Consider the following 20,156-nt stretch of genomic DNA (forward strand, 5'->3'; position numbering starts at 1 on the left):
TTCTTTGGCATTGCCTTTCTTTGGGATTGGAATGAAAACTGACCTTTTCCAGTCCTGTGGCCACTGCTGAGTTTTCCAAATTTGCTGGCATATTGAACGCAGCACTTTCACAGCATCATCTTTCAGGATTTGGAATAGCTCAACTGGAATTCCATCACCTCCACTAGCTTTGTCCATAGTGATGCTTTCTAAGGCCCACTTGACTTCACATTCCAGGATGTCTGGCTCTAGGTCAGTGATCACACCATTGTGATTATCTTGGTTGTGAAGATCTTTTTTGTACAGTTCTTCTGTGTATTCTTGCCATCTCTTCTTAATATCTTCTGCTTCTGTTAGGTCCATACCATTTCTGTCCTTTATCGAGCCCATCTTTGCATGAAATGTTCCTTTGGTATCTCTGATTTTCTTGAAGAGATCTCTAGTCTTTCCCATTCTGTTGTTTTCCTCTATTTCTTTGCATTGATTGCTGAAGAAGGCTTTTTTATCTCTTCTTGCTATTCTTTGGAACTCTGCATTCAGATGTTTGTATCTTTCCTTTTCTCGTTTGCTTTTCGCTTCTCTTCTTTTCACAGCTATTTGTAAGGCCTCCCCAGACAGCCATTTTGCTTTTTTGCATTTCTTTTCCATGGGGATGGTCTTGATCCCTGTCTCCTGTACAATGTCATGAACCTTATTCCATAGCTCATCAGGCACTCTATCTATCAGATCTAGGCCCTTAAATCTATTTATCACTTCCACTGTATAATCATCGGTATCAGCAAAACCAAGAAAGTGAGTCACCCCTACTGCCTGGCATTCAGGGCTCTTCATGCTCTGGCTCCAAGTGAACTCTGTCCTCTATACAGTCATTTCTTCTGTGCCTGAATGTTCCCTCCCAGTTCTACCTCCTATTTCTCTTATAAGACCATCTCAAATATGACCGCTTTTGTGGTGTCATACTGGATTCCTTAATAAGATCTGACTTCTGTTCACTATATCCCACATATTTATAGAATGTATCATGTGGAATATACAATATTTTACTTTTTACTATTTCTAATGGTATTTGAATTAGTTTTAAAAAATATTTTCCTTCCTTGTTGTTGTTCAGTTGCTCAGTCGTGTCTAACTCTTTGCAACCCCATGGACTGCAGCATGCCAGGCTTCTCTGTCCTTCACTATCTCCTGGAGCTTGCTCAAACTTATGTCCCTTGAGTCCGTGATGCCATCCAACCATCGAATCCTCTGTCATTCCCTTCTCCTCCTGCCTTCAACCTCTCCCAGCATCAGGGTCTTTTCTAATGACTTAGCTCTTCACATCAGGTGGCCAAATATTGGAGTTTCAACTTTAGCATCAGTCCTTCCAATGAATATTCAGGACTGATTTCCTTTAGGATTGACTGGTTTGATCTCCTTGCAGTCCAAGGGACTCTCAAGAATCTTCTCCAACACCACAGTTCAAAAGCATCAATTCTTCAGCACTCAGCCCTCTTTATGGTCCACTCTCAGATGCATACATGACTACTGGAAAAACTATAGCTTTGACTAGACGGACCTTTGGCAGCAAAGTAAAGTCTCTGCTTTTCAATATGCTGTCTAGGTTGGCCATAGTTTTTCTTCCAAGGAGCAAGCATCCTTTAATCTCATGGCTGCAGTCACCATCTGCAGTGATTTTGGAGCCCAAGAAAATGAAGTCTGTCACTGTTTCCATTGTTTTCCTGTCTATTTGTCATGAAGTTTACCCATCTATTTTCTTTCCTGCTAGACTATAAACTCCTGAAGAAGAGGGATTGTGTCTTATTTAGTTTCATATTCTCGGATCATTAGCATAATGACTTAGACAAAAGTTTTTTTATAATCTTAGACCCATCATTTAAGGTGGAAACAGATTTATGCAAAACTGTGAGTTGGCTGTTTTGCTTCCAAACTCTATTTTTTTTTTTTTTTTGGTTGCATTGGATCTTCATTACAGTACAAGGGCATTCTCTAGTTGTACCTTGCATGGGACTTCTGGTTACAGTGCTTGGGCTTCTCGTGTTGTGGAGCACAGGCTCCAGCTTGCATGGGCTCAATAATTGCAGAATACAGGCTAATTTGCCCTGAGGCATGGGGGATCTTAGTTCCCCAACCAGGGATCGAACCCATGTCCCTTCATTGGAATGTGGATTCTCAATCTTTGGACCACCAGGGAAGTTCTGCCACCAAACTCTTAATGGCATAAACTAATGCTTTTTCTGAAACTAATGATGAGGGAATATGATTATTGATTTTCCAAATAATTTTTCATTGTGGTAAGATTTTCCCAGAAACCTTTTTAGCTGGCAGAAGAAAAATTTTGCTCAAAAAAATTCTGCCACAAAAGAGAATTTTTTGTTGGAATTGTGATTATTTGGCATGTTTTGTGCTATGAGATTGTTGCCTCCACTGTAGGTTTCCAGGTGGGCAGCATATGTGCCAGGAACAGCAGCAGAATGGAAGGCAATGCTGTAAGTATTTGAGCAATGATCTCTAAAGGACTCTCTGGTAAAACCTCCAATGGAGGGGATGACTTATGTGTGGAGAGGTTCAGCCATGCCAGGGTTTGCTGCCTGCAGGAGGCACAGGAATGAAGAATTAACTGATTACTGCTAACCTGGCATAACATATGGTGACTCTGACTACTAGTAAAGCGTGGTCCAAGGAATGTGTAGGGCTCTGAGTAGTTTCTTTAGCAATCCTGTCTCTCTTGGTTATGAATATGTGTAGATGACATGGTGGAAAGGAAGAATGGTACCAACAAGGGTTATCTTAGCATGGAAATAGAGATATGATCTCTCCCCTCCTCAACACAGTTTAAATACCTTGTAAGATTTAAGTCATTTTATAAGCAACTTCTGCAGCTCAATTCCAGAAAAATAAACAACCCAATCAAAAAATGGGCCAATGAACTAAATAGACATTTCTCCAAAGAAGACATACAGATGGCTAACAAACATATGAAAAGATGCTTAACATGACTCATTATCAGAGAAATACAAATCAAAACCACTATGAGGTATCATTTCACGCCAGTCAGAGTGGCTGCGATCCAAAAGTCTACAAGCAATAAATGCTGGCAAGGGTGTGGAGAAAAGGGAACCCTCTTACACTGTTGATGGGAATGCAAACTAGTACAGCCACTATAGAGAACAGTGTGGAGATTCCTTAAAAAACTGAAAATAGAACTGCCGTACGACCCAGCAATCCCACTGCTGGGCATACACACTGAGGAAACCAGAATTGAAAGAGACACGTGTACCCCAATGTTCATCACAGCACTGTTTATAATAGCCAGGACATGGAAGCAACCTAGATGTCCATCAGCAGATGAATAGATAAGAAAGCAGTGGTACATATACACAATGGAGTATCACTCAGCCATTAAAAAGAATACATTTGAATCAGTTCTAATGAGGTGGATGAAACTGGAGCCTATCATACAGAGTGAAGTAAGCCAGAAAGAAAAACACCAATACAGTATACTAACACATATATATGGAATTTAGAAAGATGGTAATGATAACCCTGTATTCGAGACAGCAAAACAGACACAGGTGTATAGAACAGTCTTTGGACTCTGTGGGAGAGGGCAAGGGCAGGATGATACAGGAGAATGGCATTGAAACATGTAAATTATCACATGTGAAACGAATCACCAGTCCAGGTTTGATGCATGATACAGGGTGCTTGGGGCTGGTGCACTGGGATGACCCAGAGGGATGGGTTGGGGAGGGAGGTGGGAAGGGGGTTCAGGATAGGGAACACATGTACTCCGGTGGCAGATTCATGTCAATGTATGGCAAAACCAATACAATATTGTAAAGTACAAAATAATAATAATAAATAAATAAAAATGTCCTTTTAAAAAAAGATTTAAGTCATTTTATTCACTTAGCTAATTTATTTCTGAGTCATCATTTTAGAGCAAAACATATGTGCATTGATGTATAGTTAATTCTTTTTTTTTTTTTTTTTTTTGCTGAGGTCTTCATCATGCAGGATCTTCTGTTGTCTTAGACTCTCTAGCTGTGGCACACAGGCTTAGGTGCTCCAAGGCATGTGGGATCCTACTTCCCTGACCAGGACTTGAACCCGCTTCCTCCGCATTGCACAGCGGACTCTTAAATACTGTACCACTAGGGAAGTCTCTCTTGGTTATTCTTTCAACTTTGCTTTATTGCAGTTAATGCAGAATATACCACAGTGTTGCTCTGAAGTGATAATTAGGAACATACCCAGGTATTTTCAAATTAGAGTTTTAACCTTGTAACGTGTGATAATTCTATTGAAAGCTTTAGGGAAGATTTTAGCCACAACTAAAAGATCCCACATAGCACAACTAAGATCCAGCACAGCCAAATAAAAATTTTTTTTAAGTCAGTTACTTTTCAAATCAACAAAAGTACCATATCCCTTGGCTAGTTCAAACAGTGAATTAGTTTTCTATTGTCCTCTATTAATCTAGAATCAAACAAACATTCTGTAAGGATCTACCGCAAAGATAGGAGAAACATACACATCCTCCCCTCATTAATGAATTGTTTTACATATTTCAGTTCTGTCTATATGAGAAAAAGCAATCATTTCATAATAGCAAATAAGCATATGTTCATAAATATGTCACAGATAGAGTTTCTGTATTTTCCTAGTAGCATCAACAACTTGTTACTACCGAGATAACCACCCTTCTTTCATTCATTTAATAAACATGAATTGAGGGGCTAGGTGGACCAGAGTTCTGCTAGACACTAAAAGTAGAAACAGGCTGAACCTAGCAGGATCCTGACTCCTGCTCTGTGGAGCTTACAATCCAGTTGAGCAGACAGACATAGAAAAGGTCATTGAAAGTGTTTTGAAGGAAAAGTGAAGGGTGCAGTAGGAGCTAAAGGTGCATTACCCAGGCTGTGGCTCATTCTGATTTTTTTCTTCTTCTTACTCTTCAAACCCGAGGAAAAAGTGAGGGTACAAGCCACAGTACATGATGGTATGTGTGTGTGTGCTCCATGGACCGCAGGACATCAGGCTCTTCCATGAGATTTTCCAGGCAAGAATACTGGAGTGGGTTGCTATTTCCTTCTGTGAGGGATCTTCCCAACCCAGGGATGGAGCTTTTGTCTCTGGGGTCTCCTGCACTGGCAGGCAGGTTCTTTACCACTGAGCCACCAGAGTGAGTGAGTGTTCAGTCGCTCAGTAGACTCCAACTCTTTGCAACCTGATGAACTGTAGCCCGCCAGGCTCCTCTGTCCATGGGATTCTCCAGGCAAGGCTACAGAGTGGGTTGCTGTGCCCTTCCCCAGGGGATCTCCAGACTCAGGGATCAAACCCTTGTCCCTTAGTCTCCTACATTGGCTGGTGGGCTCTTTACCACTAGCACCACCTGGGAAGCCCACTGAACTTCCATACATATCTTTCAGAGAACATTTTCCAGTCAAATAATTGAGCTTCGGTATCTCAGTCCACCTCCCTGGAATATCTGCTAGAGTGTCTACCGGAAATGTCACCATGCACACCCACATGCTCCCCCCCCCCCCAACCCCGTACCTTATACCCAAATCCCTAAAAAAGAGTGCCAAAGTGGTGTGGAAGGGATGACCATGTGGAGATAGTATGGATTTAGTTGTCACTTTTCAAGGGATAAAGAGTAGATCTGTGATGTCGTTGTGAAGAGTGGTAAGTCAGAGGAAAGAGCAGGGTAAGAAAGCCATAGCCTTGTGAAGAGAAGAGTTCAGGGTTTAATTCCTTTTGCCTTATCAGCCGCCGATTGTACCTGCTGGAAGAGCAGATAAGTTCAAATGAGTACAGAGCTGGGGAACTGGAGCGCCTTGACTACATTACACTGACCTGGAAAATGTCAGGATAAATTACGGAATGGGTCGGCTAGGGGAAGTTGGTAATTGTGGTCATTGTAGGTCTTAAAGCTTTGTGGATATTGAGTGGGTTTTCTGTTTTCTTTGTGCCATTGAGTAGGCACCAATTCGGTGAGGAAGGATGGCTTGTGAGCGGGGTTGACCGCTGGTGGAAGGATTCAAGGACTATGATCTTAAAATAAGATGGACATCCGCACTTGTCAGTTTAAAATATGTTGATGGTCCAGATCGTTGTGGGAAATGATTTCGGAGCAGCCGTTAACCTTTCCCCAAGCTGCATTTCTTTTTTAAAAATTCAGGATAGGAAGCATCCCCTCTGCGGCTTTGCCTCTTGTTGGCAGCCGGAGGCGCGTGTGTGGGGTCGCCCTTGCGCCTCAGCCCCGGCCGCCAGGCTGGCACGAATCCCGCCAGCATCCGGCGCTCCCTTCCGAGCCCGCTGGACGCGCGCGCACGTACTGCCGGGACGCGCGCTCCCGCCCCTCGCGAGCGCGCCCTCCCCTCCGCGCCCCCGCCCTCCCCGCGCTCCCACCGCCAGAGCGCCGCTCAGCTGACCGGCGGGCGCCAGACGGCGAGGCTCCCAGCTCGCGAGCGCAGCTGCGGCGACGCGGGCCTCTCACGGCGACACTCCCCCCGCGTGCCCCTCCCCCGCCGGGCACCGGGAGCGGGACCGACCGGGCACGAGCTCGAGGCCGCTTCCCCGGCGCCGAGCGAGGAGCGAGGCTGCGCTAACGAGCGGCGGCTGCGCGGCCATGGGCTCGCCCGGATCGCCCTAGGGCGGGCGCGCGGAGACCGAAGCCCGAGCGGCAGCCTCGGCAGCGAGTCCTCTCAGGCGACGGCGGCGACAGGAGCAGCGCGGCCGGGATGAGCGGGAGCGGCGCGGCGCCCGGCCCGGCCTCGGGCTCCTCCCCGGCCGCCTGCCGCTTTGCGCACTACTTCGTGCTGTGCGGGATCGACGCGGACAGCGGGCTGGAGCCGGACGAGCTGGCGGGTAAGGCCGGGCTGCGGCAGCGCGGGGTCCCCTCAGGGACGCGGGGGACGCGCGGGAGGCGGGGTGCCGGCTCCAGACAAAGTCAGTTCCCGGCGGCGCTCGCTCGCTGGCCGGCCAGGCTCTCGGGCAGCGATTTAATGACATTGTTATTTATTCCGCGTGCAGGGTGCTCTGCTGAGCCCGCGGGCGCCCGCAAGCCGGCCTCCTCGCCCGCAGCTGCCGGCGGAGGCGGCCGGTGAGTCACCGGGCGCGTTAACTCCCGGCCTCGCTGTGCTCCCGCCCCCCACCCTCAGCCCGGACCTCGAAGTTTTAGCCTCTGCACGTGACGCGGCGCCCCGACCCTTCGGGGAGGGGGCGTCGGAGGCCGCGGGGCCGCGGGGCGGGAGTCCACCCAGGCGGCGGCGGCCCGCGGGGCGAGCGCCGGGCGGGAGGCTGAGTGGACTTCATCCTTGAGTGTTCGCGGTCTGCGCCGCCTCCGGCCTCGGGTTCTGCGCTGAAGGTGGAGTCACCTTTTGGAATCCTGTCGATTTGGCAGTATCGCGGGGGCTGGCGAAGATCTTTGAACCTGGGGACTTAGGACGATGCTTTGTTGATACCGCCTATAGGGTTCTGAGTTTAAGTAGTTAGACATTTCCACTCAGTTGGGTGCACCGAGTGTTGCTGCCTGGGTTTTCCCGGAGGGGCATCGTGCGTCCTCTTGACTCATTATTTGATGGCGCAGTGCGGGGCTGAGCTGGGGAGCAGCCGCTGGAAAGGGGGCTGTTAAAGGCTGGTGGTGGAGGGGGCAGGGGTGTGTGCGCAGTGTCAGGAGGAGCCTGGGGAGAAACGACTGATTTCATTTTTCACGCCTGTTTCTGCTTGCCTTCTTGGGTTCTGAATCTCGATTTTTTTTTTTTTTTTTGTACGTGTGAGACAAGTGACATCTACCGCTTGAACTTTATCTGTGTCAGTGTTAGACACTTAGGTCATAGCCTTTCAGAACAGCTTTTTTGGACATAGCATTCTTGATTGCACCAGTGTGTGTGTGTTTCTTTTCCTTTTTTGGCGGGGAGGGAGTAACTGTGAAGAATGTATTAAATAATAAACAGTAGTAAACAGAACTGTTCAGCCTTTAGAACAATACCCATCAACTCAGCTCTTGGCTAAATGAATATCTTAAGTCAGTTTCACAGCAAAACCTTTTCAACAAAAGCTATGAATAATTTTACTTAAAATTTTTATATGAAAAGAGAGATGAGTACCAGGCTATGTGTAATTATATATTCCTGTCCTTTCTTCATGTACGTATTAGGAATGGCTTTGTTAAGGGTTACGGAGTTAGAAAAAAGAAATGTTTGGAGAGATTCCTCTTTCAGGATTGGTGAAGGGTTATTTTAGATTTCTAGAATCCCTTTCCCCCTAAACATTTCCCTAAACATTTATGACACTGAGTCACTTGGAGACCTTCCGTCAGTGGCTACTGATGACTGGAAAAAGCCTGTATTTTTTTCTTCATCAAGTCTGTATGCCTAGTAAAGCTAGAAGAACACCTTTAAGTGTCACCTGAGTCTCTTTGGGCATAGTGCAAATGGCTTTAACAAAACAGGAAAAAAACATTTTAATGCATTCATTCAGTAAGTAGTTTTGAAAGCCTTTAGGTGTAGATTGTGTTCTAGGCACTGGGCTCAGCTGTAATCAAAGCAGTCAAAAAAATCACTGCCATCATAGAGCTTACATTATAGTGTAAAGAAATAATAAACATATGTAGTTTTGTCAGAGGTTATTAAGTGCTGTGAGGAAAAATACATCTGGGAGATGAGAGTAGGGCAGTGCCAACAGAATGATGGAATTTGTAGGGTTGGATTGATTTTAAATAAGATGGTTAGGGAAGGCCTTGCTGATAAGGTAATGTTTGAAAAGAACCCTCAAGGAGGAGAGGAAGCTGGCCATGTGTGTTGTCCCAGGGTACAGCATTGTAGGCAGAGGAGACAGCATGTGCAAAGACCTGAGGTGGAAGAGTTCCTAGTTTTGTGGTAACAGCAAGGAGGCCAATACTGAGTAAGAAGGAGAGTAGTAGCTGTCATCATTGAGAAGAAGTAGGGCTTCATAGACTGTTAGACTTATAGATGGGAAACCATATCACTAGGCTTTGAGCAATGTAATGAGATATGATCTACCTTCTAAAAAGTTGGCTATGGCTGCCATGTTGACTAGACTATATCAAGGGCAAGATAGAGGCAGACCAGTTAGGAGGCTCTTTTTCACTCTTTGAGGCAAAAGTTGTTGGGGGTTGGATCAGGTTATGTGGTTAGAAGCTGAGTATATTTTGAAGGTAGAGCCAGCAGAACTTGGTGATGAATTGAGTATGGTATTCATAATAAAAGAAAATGATAAAAAAGAAAGGACTCCCAAGATTTTCTCTCTAAACAATTACAAGCACCTGTTTACTGAAATTGGAAGACTGATGGAGAAGCTGGCTGGAGAAGATTAGTTTAGCTTTGGGCATACTAAATTTGAGGTGCCCATTAGACATTCAGATAGAAATACCAAGTAGGCAAGACATCTGTCAGGGCCCCTAACTTTATTTTTAGGTGTAAGTTGAAAGCCTTGAAGTTAGGTGTCACCCAGGGAGTGGATGTAGATAGAAAAGAGAAGAGGTTTGAGGATTGAGTCCTGGGGATATTGCAACATTCTGAGGGGAGAAAGATGAGGTGGAAACAACCAAGGAGTTTAAGAAATGCGGCTAGTGTGACAAGAGGAAAACAAGAGAATGTAGTATCATGAACCCAACTACCAACTTCTTAACTTTTTCCACAGAGCTACATTTAGGGATCAGGAAACAAGGCTGGTGAGTTAAGCAAATTAGTCACAAGGTTGTTTCTGTTTTGCTGCATTAATTTCAGAGTTAATGATAGTTAGGTTTCTATTTTACTTTTCTGGAACTAATCTATTTTTATCCTACTGTTTCTTAGCAAGTTGTCACCCCACCTGTAGAAGATCTTAATTGACTTCTGTTAAACATAAACCAGTTGCTTTATAGACTTGTTCTTAACATATACATATTCCTAGAACTTACACTTTGCAGGTGGTGGGTCATTGTTATCAAATGAAGGACACGAACCATATGATGAAGTAACAGTTAAATAGACTGAGATCTTATGAGAAATGAGATCTTGTAATAAAGTGATCTGGGCTTTACCTTGCTTTTAGACACTCCTTCGGTAAAGCTTTGCTTTACCAACAATGGAGAAGACGTCTTTCATCGCATATAGGTCTTTTAACAACTGAAAGTAATTTGAACATATATAAATTTAAAATATGGAGGTCCTAGAGATTTTATGGAAGTGTCTCTCTCTCTATGTATACTGATACAGCAGTATTGGGCTTCCCAGGTGGTGCTAGTGGTAAGGAACCCATGTGCCAGTACAGGAGACATAAGAGATGTGGGTTCGATCCCTGGGTCAGGAAGATCCTCTGGAGGAGGGCATGGCAACACACTCTAGTATACTTGCCTGGAGAATCCCATGGACAGAGGACCCTGGCGGGCTACAGTCCATAGGGTCGTAAAAAATCAGACACAACCAAGTGACTTAGCACGCATGCACGCACAGCAGTATTGCCTGTTGTTCTTCTCTGCCATGTCTTAGCTGTTGTGCTTCTCCTACTCACTGTGTATTTTCAAGATGTATTTGATCCATAAACAAATATGTCCCTTAAATGTTAAAGCATAAATATTTAAATTTCCTTTAATGTTAAAGATAAGATGTTTCAGACTGACTATTGCATAAAGAAGAAAGGAGGTGTAAATAGAAGTCACTGGAATTAGTTGATGTGAAGGGAAGTAGGTATCATTTTGAAATTTTCCATTATGTCTCTCATTTCCTCTAAGACCAAGCTGTAGGAATTTATGTGGCTTGATTTACAGCAACAGATCTTTTAGGCAGTAGAAAAATGAAGGATATAATTAGACCTTTATTCAAGTAACGTAAATATGCAAGCCCCCAAATATTCCTTCCCCTAAGAGGGAAAGAAGCGTCTTTGTTGCTCTCTTTCATAGTACCTTGTACATAGTGTTTAATAAGTGAATATAAAGTTTACAAATGAGTCTGCAAATTGTGTGGTGACCAGAATATTCTTAAAGCTTTTCCATGGTAGCTTGGATTCAGGAATGCTGATAGATATGGAAGTCTGATGGATGAGATCCCTGCTTTGTTTCAAGATCTTCCTTGGTGCCTCCAGCTGTTTATTTTTAGCCTTGGTGTCTTGGCTGTGGTTTAGAGCTTAGAGGCAGTGGAGACCATGTTCTGAATTCAGATATAAAATTTTGTTAAAACTGACAGTATCATGCTGCAGTAGTACTGGAAGGGACCTTAGACATCATTTAGAGTGGAGAAACGAAGACTGAGAGTTTAAGATCTCAGAGATCCCATTTGATCAGAGCAGGCACCAGACTAAAGCCTGGTGGTTCTTTTTTTTTTCGGCCGTGCCATTCAGCTTCCTCAACCAGGAACTGAAACCAGGACTCCAGCAGTGAGAGCAGCAAGTCCTTAACCACTGGACCACCAGGGAATTCCAAGCTTGGTTGTTGTAATGCACAAAGCTGCATAGTTATTTAAACTCAAAAAAAGACGAGCTTAACGTGAGTTCAGCAAGCATTTCAGGATTACTCTCGATCCAGACTGAATGTCATGGTCAAGGCTGTGCTAAAGTCTTTTAAAAACCATGGCCAGGTGTACAGAGGTGGATGGGATAGGAGCTTCCCTGATCTGACCACAATTGGTACTGCCTGAATTGTTAACTTTGCTGACATCCTTGGTCCACAGTAGATTATGTGTGGGAGTTTGCAAGGTCTGCCCTGGTAACTGGGGTGCTGGAGAAGGAATAATACAAGGATCAACTTCCGTTTGAATGGGGCCAAAGAAGAGTCAAGGTCTAATTGCTGTGGTATAGTGATACTTGGTTTTAAAAATCCACTTGGAATAAAATTCTTTACAGTGAAATTGTCCCAACAGTGAGGGCAACTAAGTCCTAGGGCTCAGGCATCTCCTGCACTGGTTCATGCAGGACATACCAGCATAGGAGCTCAGAAGAGCAAAGATGAGATAGTTAGGAAAGAGGGGAGGAGGGAGGAACATAAGTGTCTTTGGAGGAGAAATAGTAACAGAAAGGGGAAGAAAGGGGATGAGAAGATAAAAAGGAGGCTGGAGGAGGGCAGGTACATATATCCAGTGCGGAGGAGTTGAGACAGACTGTCCTGACATTTCTGAGTATATTCTTTGATTTGCATTTCCACTTCTGGTCACAGACACTCTTGGAGTAATAGAAGTAAATGTCTAGAATATAATGCATTGTTAGTCATAATTTCTATTGAACTCCATATGGAAGAAAACATTTTCTTCTATGATTTGTTAGAGGGTAGAGGCAGTTCCTACATAAGGGACTTCAGTCAACTATACTTCAATTTTAAAAAATAGGTACTTTAGGAAACAAGTGCCGTATGTCCAAATCCTTAACAGTTTTGATTAGGCTTTGGATTAATTATTCAGTGTTAAATGCTTATAGTGTGCCAGGCTGAGGAGTATATAGGTGACAGTCACTGTTTTGAAAGAATCTACAATAAAATAGCAATAATAAAATAACTTTCTGCATGCCAAGCACTAGCTAAATGCTTCATAACTATTACCTCATTTTATCCTGACAACAACCTTAGGAGATGGCACTATTTTCTCTATTTTACAGATGAGGAAACTGAGTTTATCAAAACAAAAATTAAAAAAAGAAGAGTATATATTTGATACTATACCTGTTCTTATTAATGAATGTTAGATATAATGGAAGTATAAGATATTTACTGCACAAATAAAAACACTACTTCCAAAAAATGTTAATCCTTTTGTTCTTCTTATTGGGTTTTATACCTCTCTTTTCTTGGCATAAATTACCTGTCCTTAGATAAGTTTATAGTTTTTAAAAGGAATGTTGCTTGCTTGTGAAACCTTGGCTGGTGTGGCTGTCAGTACAATTGTTAAAGCTGTATGCACAATCAGAAGCTGAGAATCCGGTCCTGGATCTGTTATTTAGGACAGCTCTGGGTCTCAAGTGTTTTTATATGTATTGATGGGGTTGAATGAGGTGCTTGGTTTCTGAATTTACCACTCCTCTCCTTATGGGTTGGAAATTGTTTTTGAATGAAAAACTAACTGTATCAGTTTTTTAAAAGATTAATCCTAAATGACATAGAACATGAAGACTGAATATACCCCATATTTCTACATGAGGATTGATGAGTAATTATAATCTCAGCCACAAGGAATGGAAAAAAATAAGTTAGTCTGTGCCGTGCAGTTTTTTAATAAGCGTTTTGAAATGTTCATGCGCGCTCAGTTGTTATCTGCATGGACTCTTAGAAATCCAGAGATCTCTGTTTGAAATGACCATGTTAAGTAATCTCTAGAAGTCTGTACTCTAGCGGTGTAGTTGATACTGCCAGTTCTCCACAAAATAGCCAGTGGGATCTTAGAATAATTTTTTCCACTTAAAATTCTTCAGTAACTGTCTTTGTATTCAGATCAAGATTCAGATTCTTTATTGGTATCTTAGTTTATTCAGGCTACTATAAAAGAATACCATATACTGGGTTGCTTATAAACAAGAGAAATTTATTCCTCACAGTTCTAGAGGTTGGGAAGTCGAGATGAAGGTGCTGGTAGATGAAGTGCTGGTGAGGTCCTACTTGCTGATTCCTAGATGACTGTCTTGTATTGAAAGAGGTGAGGGTGTGTCTGAGATCTCTCTTATAAGGATTATGTATAAATTCCATTCACGAGGGCTCCACCCTCGTGACCTAAGCACATCCCAAAGGCCCAAGCTCCAAATATCATCACATGAGGGATTAAATTTCAACATAGGAATTAGGGGGGTGGGACACAGATTTTCAGTCTGTTCACCTTTGTTGGCAGAGCCCTTCATAATGTGCTCTCTGCCTGTATTTCCAACCTTTTCTGATTGGAACAGTCTTTCCTGTTACATTGGTTTTCTTAAAGGTTCTTAAACAGGGCAAGCTTCTTATCTCATGACCTGTTTATCTTCTGTTCTCTCCCTAGAACCTCTTCCCCTAGACCACCATGGTCCATTATAATTATTAATATAATGTGAGACATGTTTATAGTTTTAAAATTTCGAGCCACATTTAGAAAAGTAAATAGAAACAGGTGATATTAATTTTAATGATATATTTTATTTATATATCTAGGAGATTATTTCAACATATAATCAACATAAAAATTATTCGTGAGATATTTCACATTCTTTTATTCTTACAAAATCTTCAAAATCCGGTGTGTATTTTATGCTTACAGCATATCTCAATTGGACTAGCCACATTTTGAGTGTTTGGTAGTCATGTTTCAAGTGTTCAGTAACCACATGTGTCAGGTAGCCACCCTTTGCACAGTGTAGCCCTACATCTTTGCAAGATTGGCTTCTTTCTGTTCAAGTTTTTGCACAAGTGTTGCCTTCTCAGAGTAGCCTTCCCAGACCATCCTATATAAAGTTGTGTCCTTCCTCTCTCTCCCTGCCCAACCCTTGCAGTCTCCCTGCTTTATTTCCACATTATTTATTTCCAGGTATATTGTACTTGGCATGTCAATATTTCCCATTCGATTGTCGATTGTTAGCTCCTGGAGGGCAGGACCATGTCTCTCTAGTTTAGTTTTGTATATCCAGTGACTAGATTGTTTGAATAAATGAATGAAATCCCTTGAGATAGGCTTTCCTGATAGCTTAGTTGGTAAAGAATCCACCTGCAATGCAGGAGACCCTGGTTTGATTCCTGGGTCAGGAAGATCCCCTGGAGAAGGGATAGGCTACCCACTCCAGTATTCTTGGGCTTCCCTTGTGGCTCAGCTGGTAAAGAATCCATCTGTAATACGGGGAACCTGGGTTCGGTCCCTGGGTTGGGAAGATCCCCCTGGAGAAGGGAAAGGCTACCCACTCCAGTATTCTGGCCTAGAGAATTCCATGGATGGTTTAGTCCGTGGGGTCGCAAAGAGTCAGACATGACTGAGCAACTTTTGCTTTCACTTTCACCCAGTGAGTAGATTGTTTGAATAAATAAATGAAATCACTTGAGATGGATAAATATAGAACTTTTATTTTTGTTACCAACAATAAAAGTTAGTATGTTTGGTTTATTTGTGGATTTTTTAACCTCTAAAGTGGACTAGCGTTTTTTGTTGTTTTTTTTTTTAATTGGAAATTTGAAATTGATAAAAAAGCAAGAGAGTAGAAGAATGATTAATCTTTTAAAAGGTTTATGTCAGCTTTGTGGAAAGCTATTGTGGAAGCTATTGCGTTCCATTTCCTTCTTTGTGGACATCCACATCGGTTTTGGGCCTGGTCAGCCAGGACAGTTCTCTTTTTCTATAAAGTTTAATCCTTTGTAATTTTTCCCCATTTATATTTTGTCTTTATCATACCTTATGTAATGTTCTCTTATGCCTGAGACTTGACTTTTTAAGATTTAATAACCTCTTAGCCAGAGATTCCAGAAATTTTCAGTATGAGGCTACTTTTCAAACAGCCACTTTTCTACACTACTTTTCAAACAGAATGCAACGATAGCTGTTTTAGTGTAAGGAGATAAGAACTGAGAGTTCTAGGAATAAAAATGGAAATGTTTTATGTACTGCTGAGACAGCACATCATGAGGCTAGAATAATATGAAACAGTTCATTCCTGCACCTTTCCCAAGAATCCATGATTTTTACTAACTGTATTCTGAATTAAATATTGTAACTATTTTAATTAATGGATTTCTTAAGTTAGTGCCTTTTATTTTCCTTTCATAAATTTTTATACATCACTGGTGTAGAAAGTTAAGTTTGAAATGTAGAAAGTTAAGTTTGCTTTTTTAAAATGACTTTCAAAGATACATGCTAGCACTATTATGTCAGAAGTATCTCCAGGAAATCCCCTTTATATAATGAAGTTGTGAAAATAGTTAATGTTTATTGGGCCATGAACTGTGGTTGATGATTTATAAACATTATTTTGAATCCCCACAATAACTTGAATGTATTACTATCATCACTTTATAGGTGAGGAGGCTGAGGTTTGCTGAGTTGCTGCCCAGAGTCACAGACAGTAAAGGCCAAAGCTGGAATTGCATCCTGGTGGCCCTCTTCCACTGTGCCCTGCTGCCCCTCCAAGTCCTCCAGACCAGCTGTCCTCAGCTGGTGGGTGGTGACATATTTCCAGGCCTGGCGGCTGTGAACTGGGTCACAATTAATTATTAATAATAGTTGAGGACTTTCTGGTGGTCCATTGATTAAGAATCTGCCTGCCAATGCAGGGGATACAGATTCGATCCCTAGTCCAGGAAGATTTCATGTGCCGTGGATCAGCTAAGCCCATGTGCCGCAACTACTGAGCACGTAGCCTAGAGCCAGAGCTTCGCAACAAGAGAAGCCACGGTAGTGAGATGCTCTCGCATGAAACAGAGTAACCCCTGCTTGCTGCAACTAGAGAAAGCCTACTGACAGCAATGAAGGCCCAGCATAGCCAAAAATTAATAAAAAATAGGTGAAATACTGAGATTTTAAGTGGTATTTTTAAATAAGTGGAATTAATTCAATATCTGCCCTCTAAGGATGTCATTCTCACTTCCATTCCTATGTGCTTTTATTAAGTGGTGGAAGAGAAAGTTGGCGTTACATGCACTATACCAGCAATTGTGAATAGCCCCACACAGGATGGGAAATCTGTCTTGTTAATGCTACCACCAAGCTGGTTATTCATGAGCAGTGAATAGTTTCCATATATTTCTATTCTATTAGGAATACCATTGCAAAAGTAGTCTGTTTGCTTCCCTTCCCTGTAGATTTTTTTTAAAAAATTATTCATAGTTCAAGGGCATGTATAGGAGTATGTTTTTGAACTCTTCATGCTGATCTAGATTGTTTCTTGATACTTTTCTCAATTATGAAATGTGACAGTGTTTTGCCAAAGAGCTTTCTAAACTATAGGATAAAAATATGAGGTAGAATTATAATTTTAGAGTTGTAGAATTTTTTAAGTTCAACCCTGCTGTGGACTAGTAGGCTGAACCCTTAAATACAGCTTGTAGACCTCTAGGTTTTAAATGGAGAAGGCGATGGCACCCCACTCCAGTACTCTTGCCTGGAAAATCCCATGGATGGAGGAGTGTGGTGGGCTGCAGTCCATGGGGTCGCGAAGAGTTGGACACGACTGAGCGGCTTCACTTTCACTTTTCACTTTCATGCATTGGAGAAGGAAATGGCAACCCGCTCCTGTGTTCTTGCCTGGAGAGTCCCAGGGACGGGGAAGCCTGGTGGGCTGCCGTCTATGGGGTTGCACAAAGTCAGACACGACTGAAGCAACTTATCAGCAGTAGGTTTTAAATATGAAACCCAGTTTAGAGATATTTAAAATTTTTTTTTTTTCTTCTATATCTCAGAGGCCTTATGATGTAAATCCATCTGTCTTGCGTAATTTTCTGGTGCTCTGGCTGAAAGAATCCAGGTTTCTGCTATGAAGATCTTGTTTTCTTGCCTTCTTTGTCTTCCTCTTCTAGTACAAGACACTCCTACTGTCATTTATTTAACACAGAAAAGTATTCTATAGTTTGAAGAAATATCATATAGAACTGGTATCTAAATTAAGTTTCAGATAGTCATCATGGCACAAGTTTGCTCACAGGCTAGGTTTTTGTACTTTTTTTTCCCTAATTTCTTCTTCAGAGATCACCCTTTTTTTCACTTTAGTTCTCATGAAGCCACAACCTGCTCTTTTGGTTCTTTTTTTCTGTAATAACAGGGAGAAGACTTTTTTTGGCAAAAATTTTTATTGTCATTAAAATCTCATAGGGAAGAAATTCTAAGGTCTCATTGAATCATCTAGTTACCTTCATCCTTAGAAGAACAAGGAGGAGTTTTTATTATTATTTATTTATTTTTTTTGGCTGCACTTTGTGGCTTGTGGGATCTTTATTCCCTGACCAGGGATGGAACTCCAGCCCAGCAGTGAGAGCACCAGGTCCTAACCACTGGACTGCCAGGGGATTCCCAGGAGGAGTTCTTATTTCCCACAGTTATTCATACTTTCATATGAATACCTTTCAAAGGTTTCATACTTTCTGTTTCTAGTATCCTTTCCATTTCCCTCCTTTTTCTTCCCTCATAGTCCTTTGGGAAAACAGGGACAGTCTGCTAGATCAACAATATTCTTTCTATATATTAAAATTATATATATATTTTTTCTCCCAGGACTAAAATAACAGAGATCGTTTCCCTATAGGCAGATGAAACATGATTGTTTCATAATCATCCCATAATCTCATACAATTCCCAGACATGGAAGTCCTCCCTGTCATGACTCAACACCAACATATCAACTGTAATTCCATGACAATAAGGTATTGACTTTAATAAGAGTAGTTTGGGCAGTAGGAATTTAGGACTGTAGTTGAGTTTGATCCCTGGGTTGGGAAGATCCCCTGGAGAAGGAAACAGCAACCCACTCCAGTATTCTTGCCTGGGAAAGCCCATGGACAGGGCAGTGGGTGATAGTCCATGGGGTTGCAAGAGTCGTGTCGACCGAGTGACTAAGAACAACAACATATGTTTAAAGTTTATGGGTGATGCACTTCTAGCACCACGTTTTGTTTTACTTTCTTGGTTAATTTTCTTCACTTTAAGTTTAACCCTAACTTTTAAGGAAATTTAAATGGCTGGGGTAACAAGATAATAAATTATTTAAAAATATTTCCCCATCATGTCAAGTATGTTCTTTTTCTTAATAAATAAACTTTTGTCCAGATTTTAAAATATTCTGGCTCAGCTCCACGGAAATGAGCTTTGGTACTTGACTGTTTGCTTCATGCCATTGTTCATTAGAACAATGACTGTAATGTCACAGTTTATTAAAACAAAAGCATTGGTACCATTGAGGTGATTTGATTATGCCAAAATAGGTTATTTTGTTTAGTTGTTCTCACTCCTGTCTGGCAGTGCTTATTTTTCCATTGGTAGCCCTGTTGTAATTCTATTTTAAATAAATACCTGAAAGCTGTGTGGGCTCGAATATAAAATCTTGCGTGTTCCTCACAGTGAAGGATTGAGAGGCCTCATTTACTGTGAAGCACTGGGAAGCTGTCTTGTCCCTGGTGGAAGGAGCCACTGGGGAGAGAGGCAAAGTGTGTGTGTATAGAGGGTGGAAGGTGACAGAAAACAAAAAGTTAAAACCGTACTTATTATTCCAAAATCTTCGTTTCCTGATCCTGCTGATCCGGTACTGTTACCCTGTCTTCTGTGTGGAATACAGTTTTGTGGTTAGAGTGATAAATGGTACAGAGATAGCCAGACAGATGCCCTAGATCCTGGAGTCCCCACAGTACTTGTGTGAGAGAAGTCATTACAGAGTCTCCTGTACAAATGTCACACCTGCTGAAAGTCTAACAGTCATATTCACTCTTCCCTGGAATGAAATCTCCTGTAACAGAAATAAAAATGTTGCTTTTTCTGAATGTGGCCATAAGGTCAAGAAGTAGACATATTTTGTTGAATCATTAGGGAGTAGAAGCCTTGCTGTGAAATATCTGTTGACATGTATGCATATTTAGTATTTATTTCTGTGCCCCAGTGAACCCTGTTGAATAGATCAGGTGACAGCTTTTATCTGAAAGTCAGTCTTTGAGGGGCAGCTGAAGCGTGGGTGTGTGAGTGTGAGGGATTGGTGTTTTTTTCAATGTCGGGCAAAGAAGTAACTTCTTAAATTCCTTGCTCTTAAAAATAAGGAATACTTTCATAAAATTCAGATTTGCTCTGGGACTTAAAGGAAATGGTTGTATTATTTTAGTGTGTGTGACTGAATAGTTTTTTAATGTCTTCTGAAATAATGAGATATAGGCTCCTCTCAAGTGTGGGAACTGTTTTGCACCCTGTTCCCCTGTTCGCTGACCTCTGCCTTTTGACCCTGTTGCTTTGTGATGAGATTATGGGCCTTTGGGCTTTTCACCAGTCCACCCAGACTTAGGTTTCGTTATACAGAAACATAAAGCTTTAAAGCTTCCTTAAAAGGTGTTTTTAGAATTGAGGCGAACATTCAGATTTAATTGTGGGCATGAGTTTTTGTAAATATTTTTTCTTTAAAATGTTTGTTTTTTTCTGTCCAAAGTATTATATATTTTCTAATAGGAACTTTAAAGTTTTGTGGATATGTATATGACTAAATATGTTTTTTTCCCCCCCTTCAGAGTAAAGTGTCACAAAGTAACAGTGTGTATTTAGAGAGAGACTTAAAATTCA

At 41.9% G+C, this 20,156-nt stretch overlaps 2 protein-coding genes across 10 annotated transcripts in view; one reads left to right on the forward strand and one right to left on the reverse strand.

Annotated features, from left to right (window-relative positions):
- The first annotated feature begins 3,884 nt into the window (after positions 1-3,884).
- The window catches only part of DENND5B (DENN domain containing 5B), a 224,053-nt gene continuing 207,781 nt past the window's right edge, over positions 3,885-20,156 (forward strand). For 8 of the 9 annotated variants that reach the window (XM_086401458.1, XM_086401461.1, XM_086401460.1 and 5 more), the window contains exon 1: positions 3,885-6,852. In XM_086401458.1, the coding sequence (XP_086257584.1) occupies positions 6,726-6,852 (127 nt within the window). In that variant the 5' untranslated portion in view covers positions 3,885-6,725. The remainder of the gene's footprint in view (positions 6,853-20,156) is intronic. The other variant, XM_086401467.1, reaches the window with a different exon arrangement.
- Positions 6,901-7,538, reverse strand: LOC147372501 (uncharacterized). Its single transcript, XM_086401468.1, is given in 5 exon segments — positions 6,901-7,195; positions 7,198-7,327; positions 7,329-7,417; positions 7,420-7,478; positions 7,480-7,538. Coding segments are annotated over 5 exon segments (534 nt in total). The 3' UTR covers positions 6,901-6,998.

This window comes from Bos grunniens, chromosome 5 (genome assembly GCF_055505025.1).
Source record: "Bos grunniens cultivar Pamir isolate PY7600 chromosome 5, Bosgru_T2T1.0, whole genome shotgun sequence".
Classification (NCBI taxonomy): domain Eukaryota; kingdom Metazoa; phylum Chordata; class Mammalia; order Artiodactyla; family Bovidae; genus Bos; species Bos grunniens.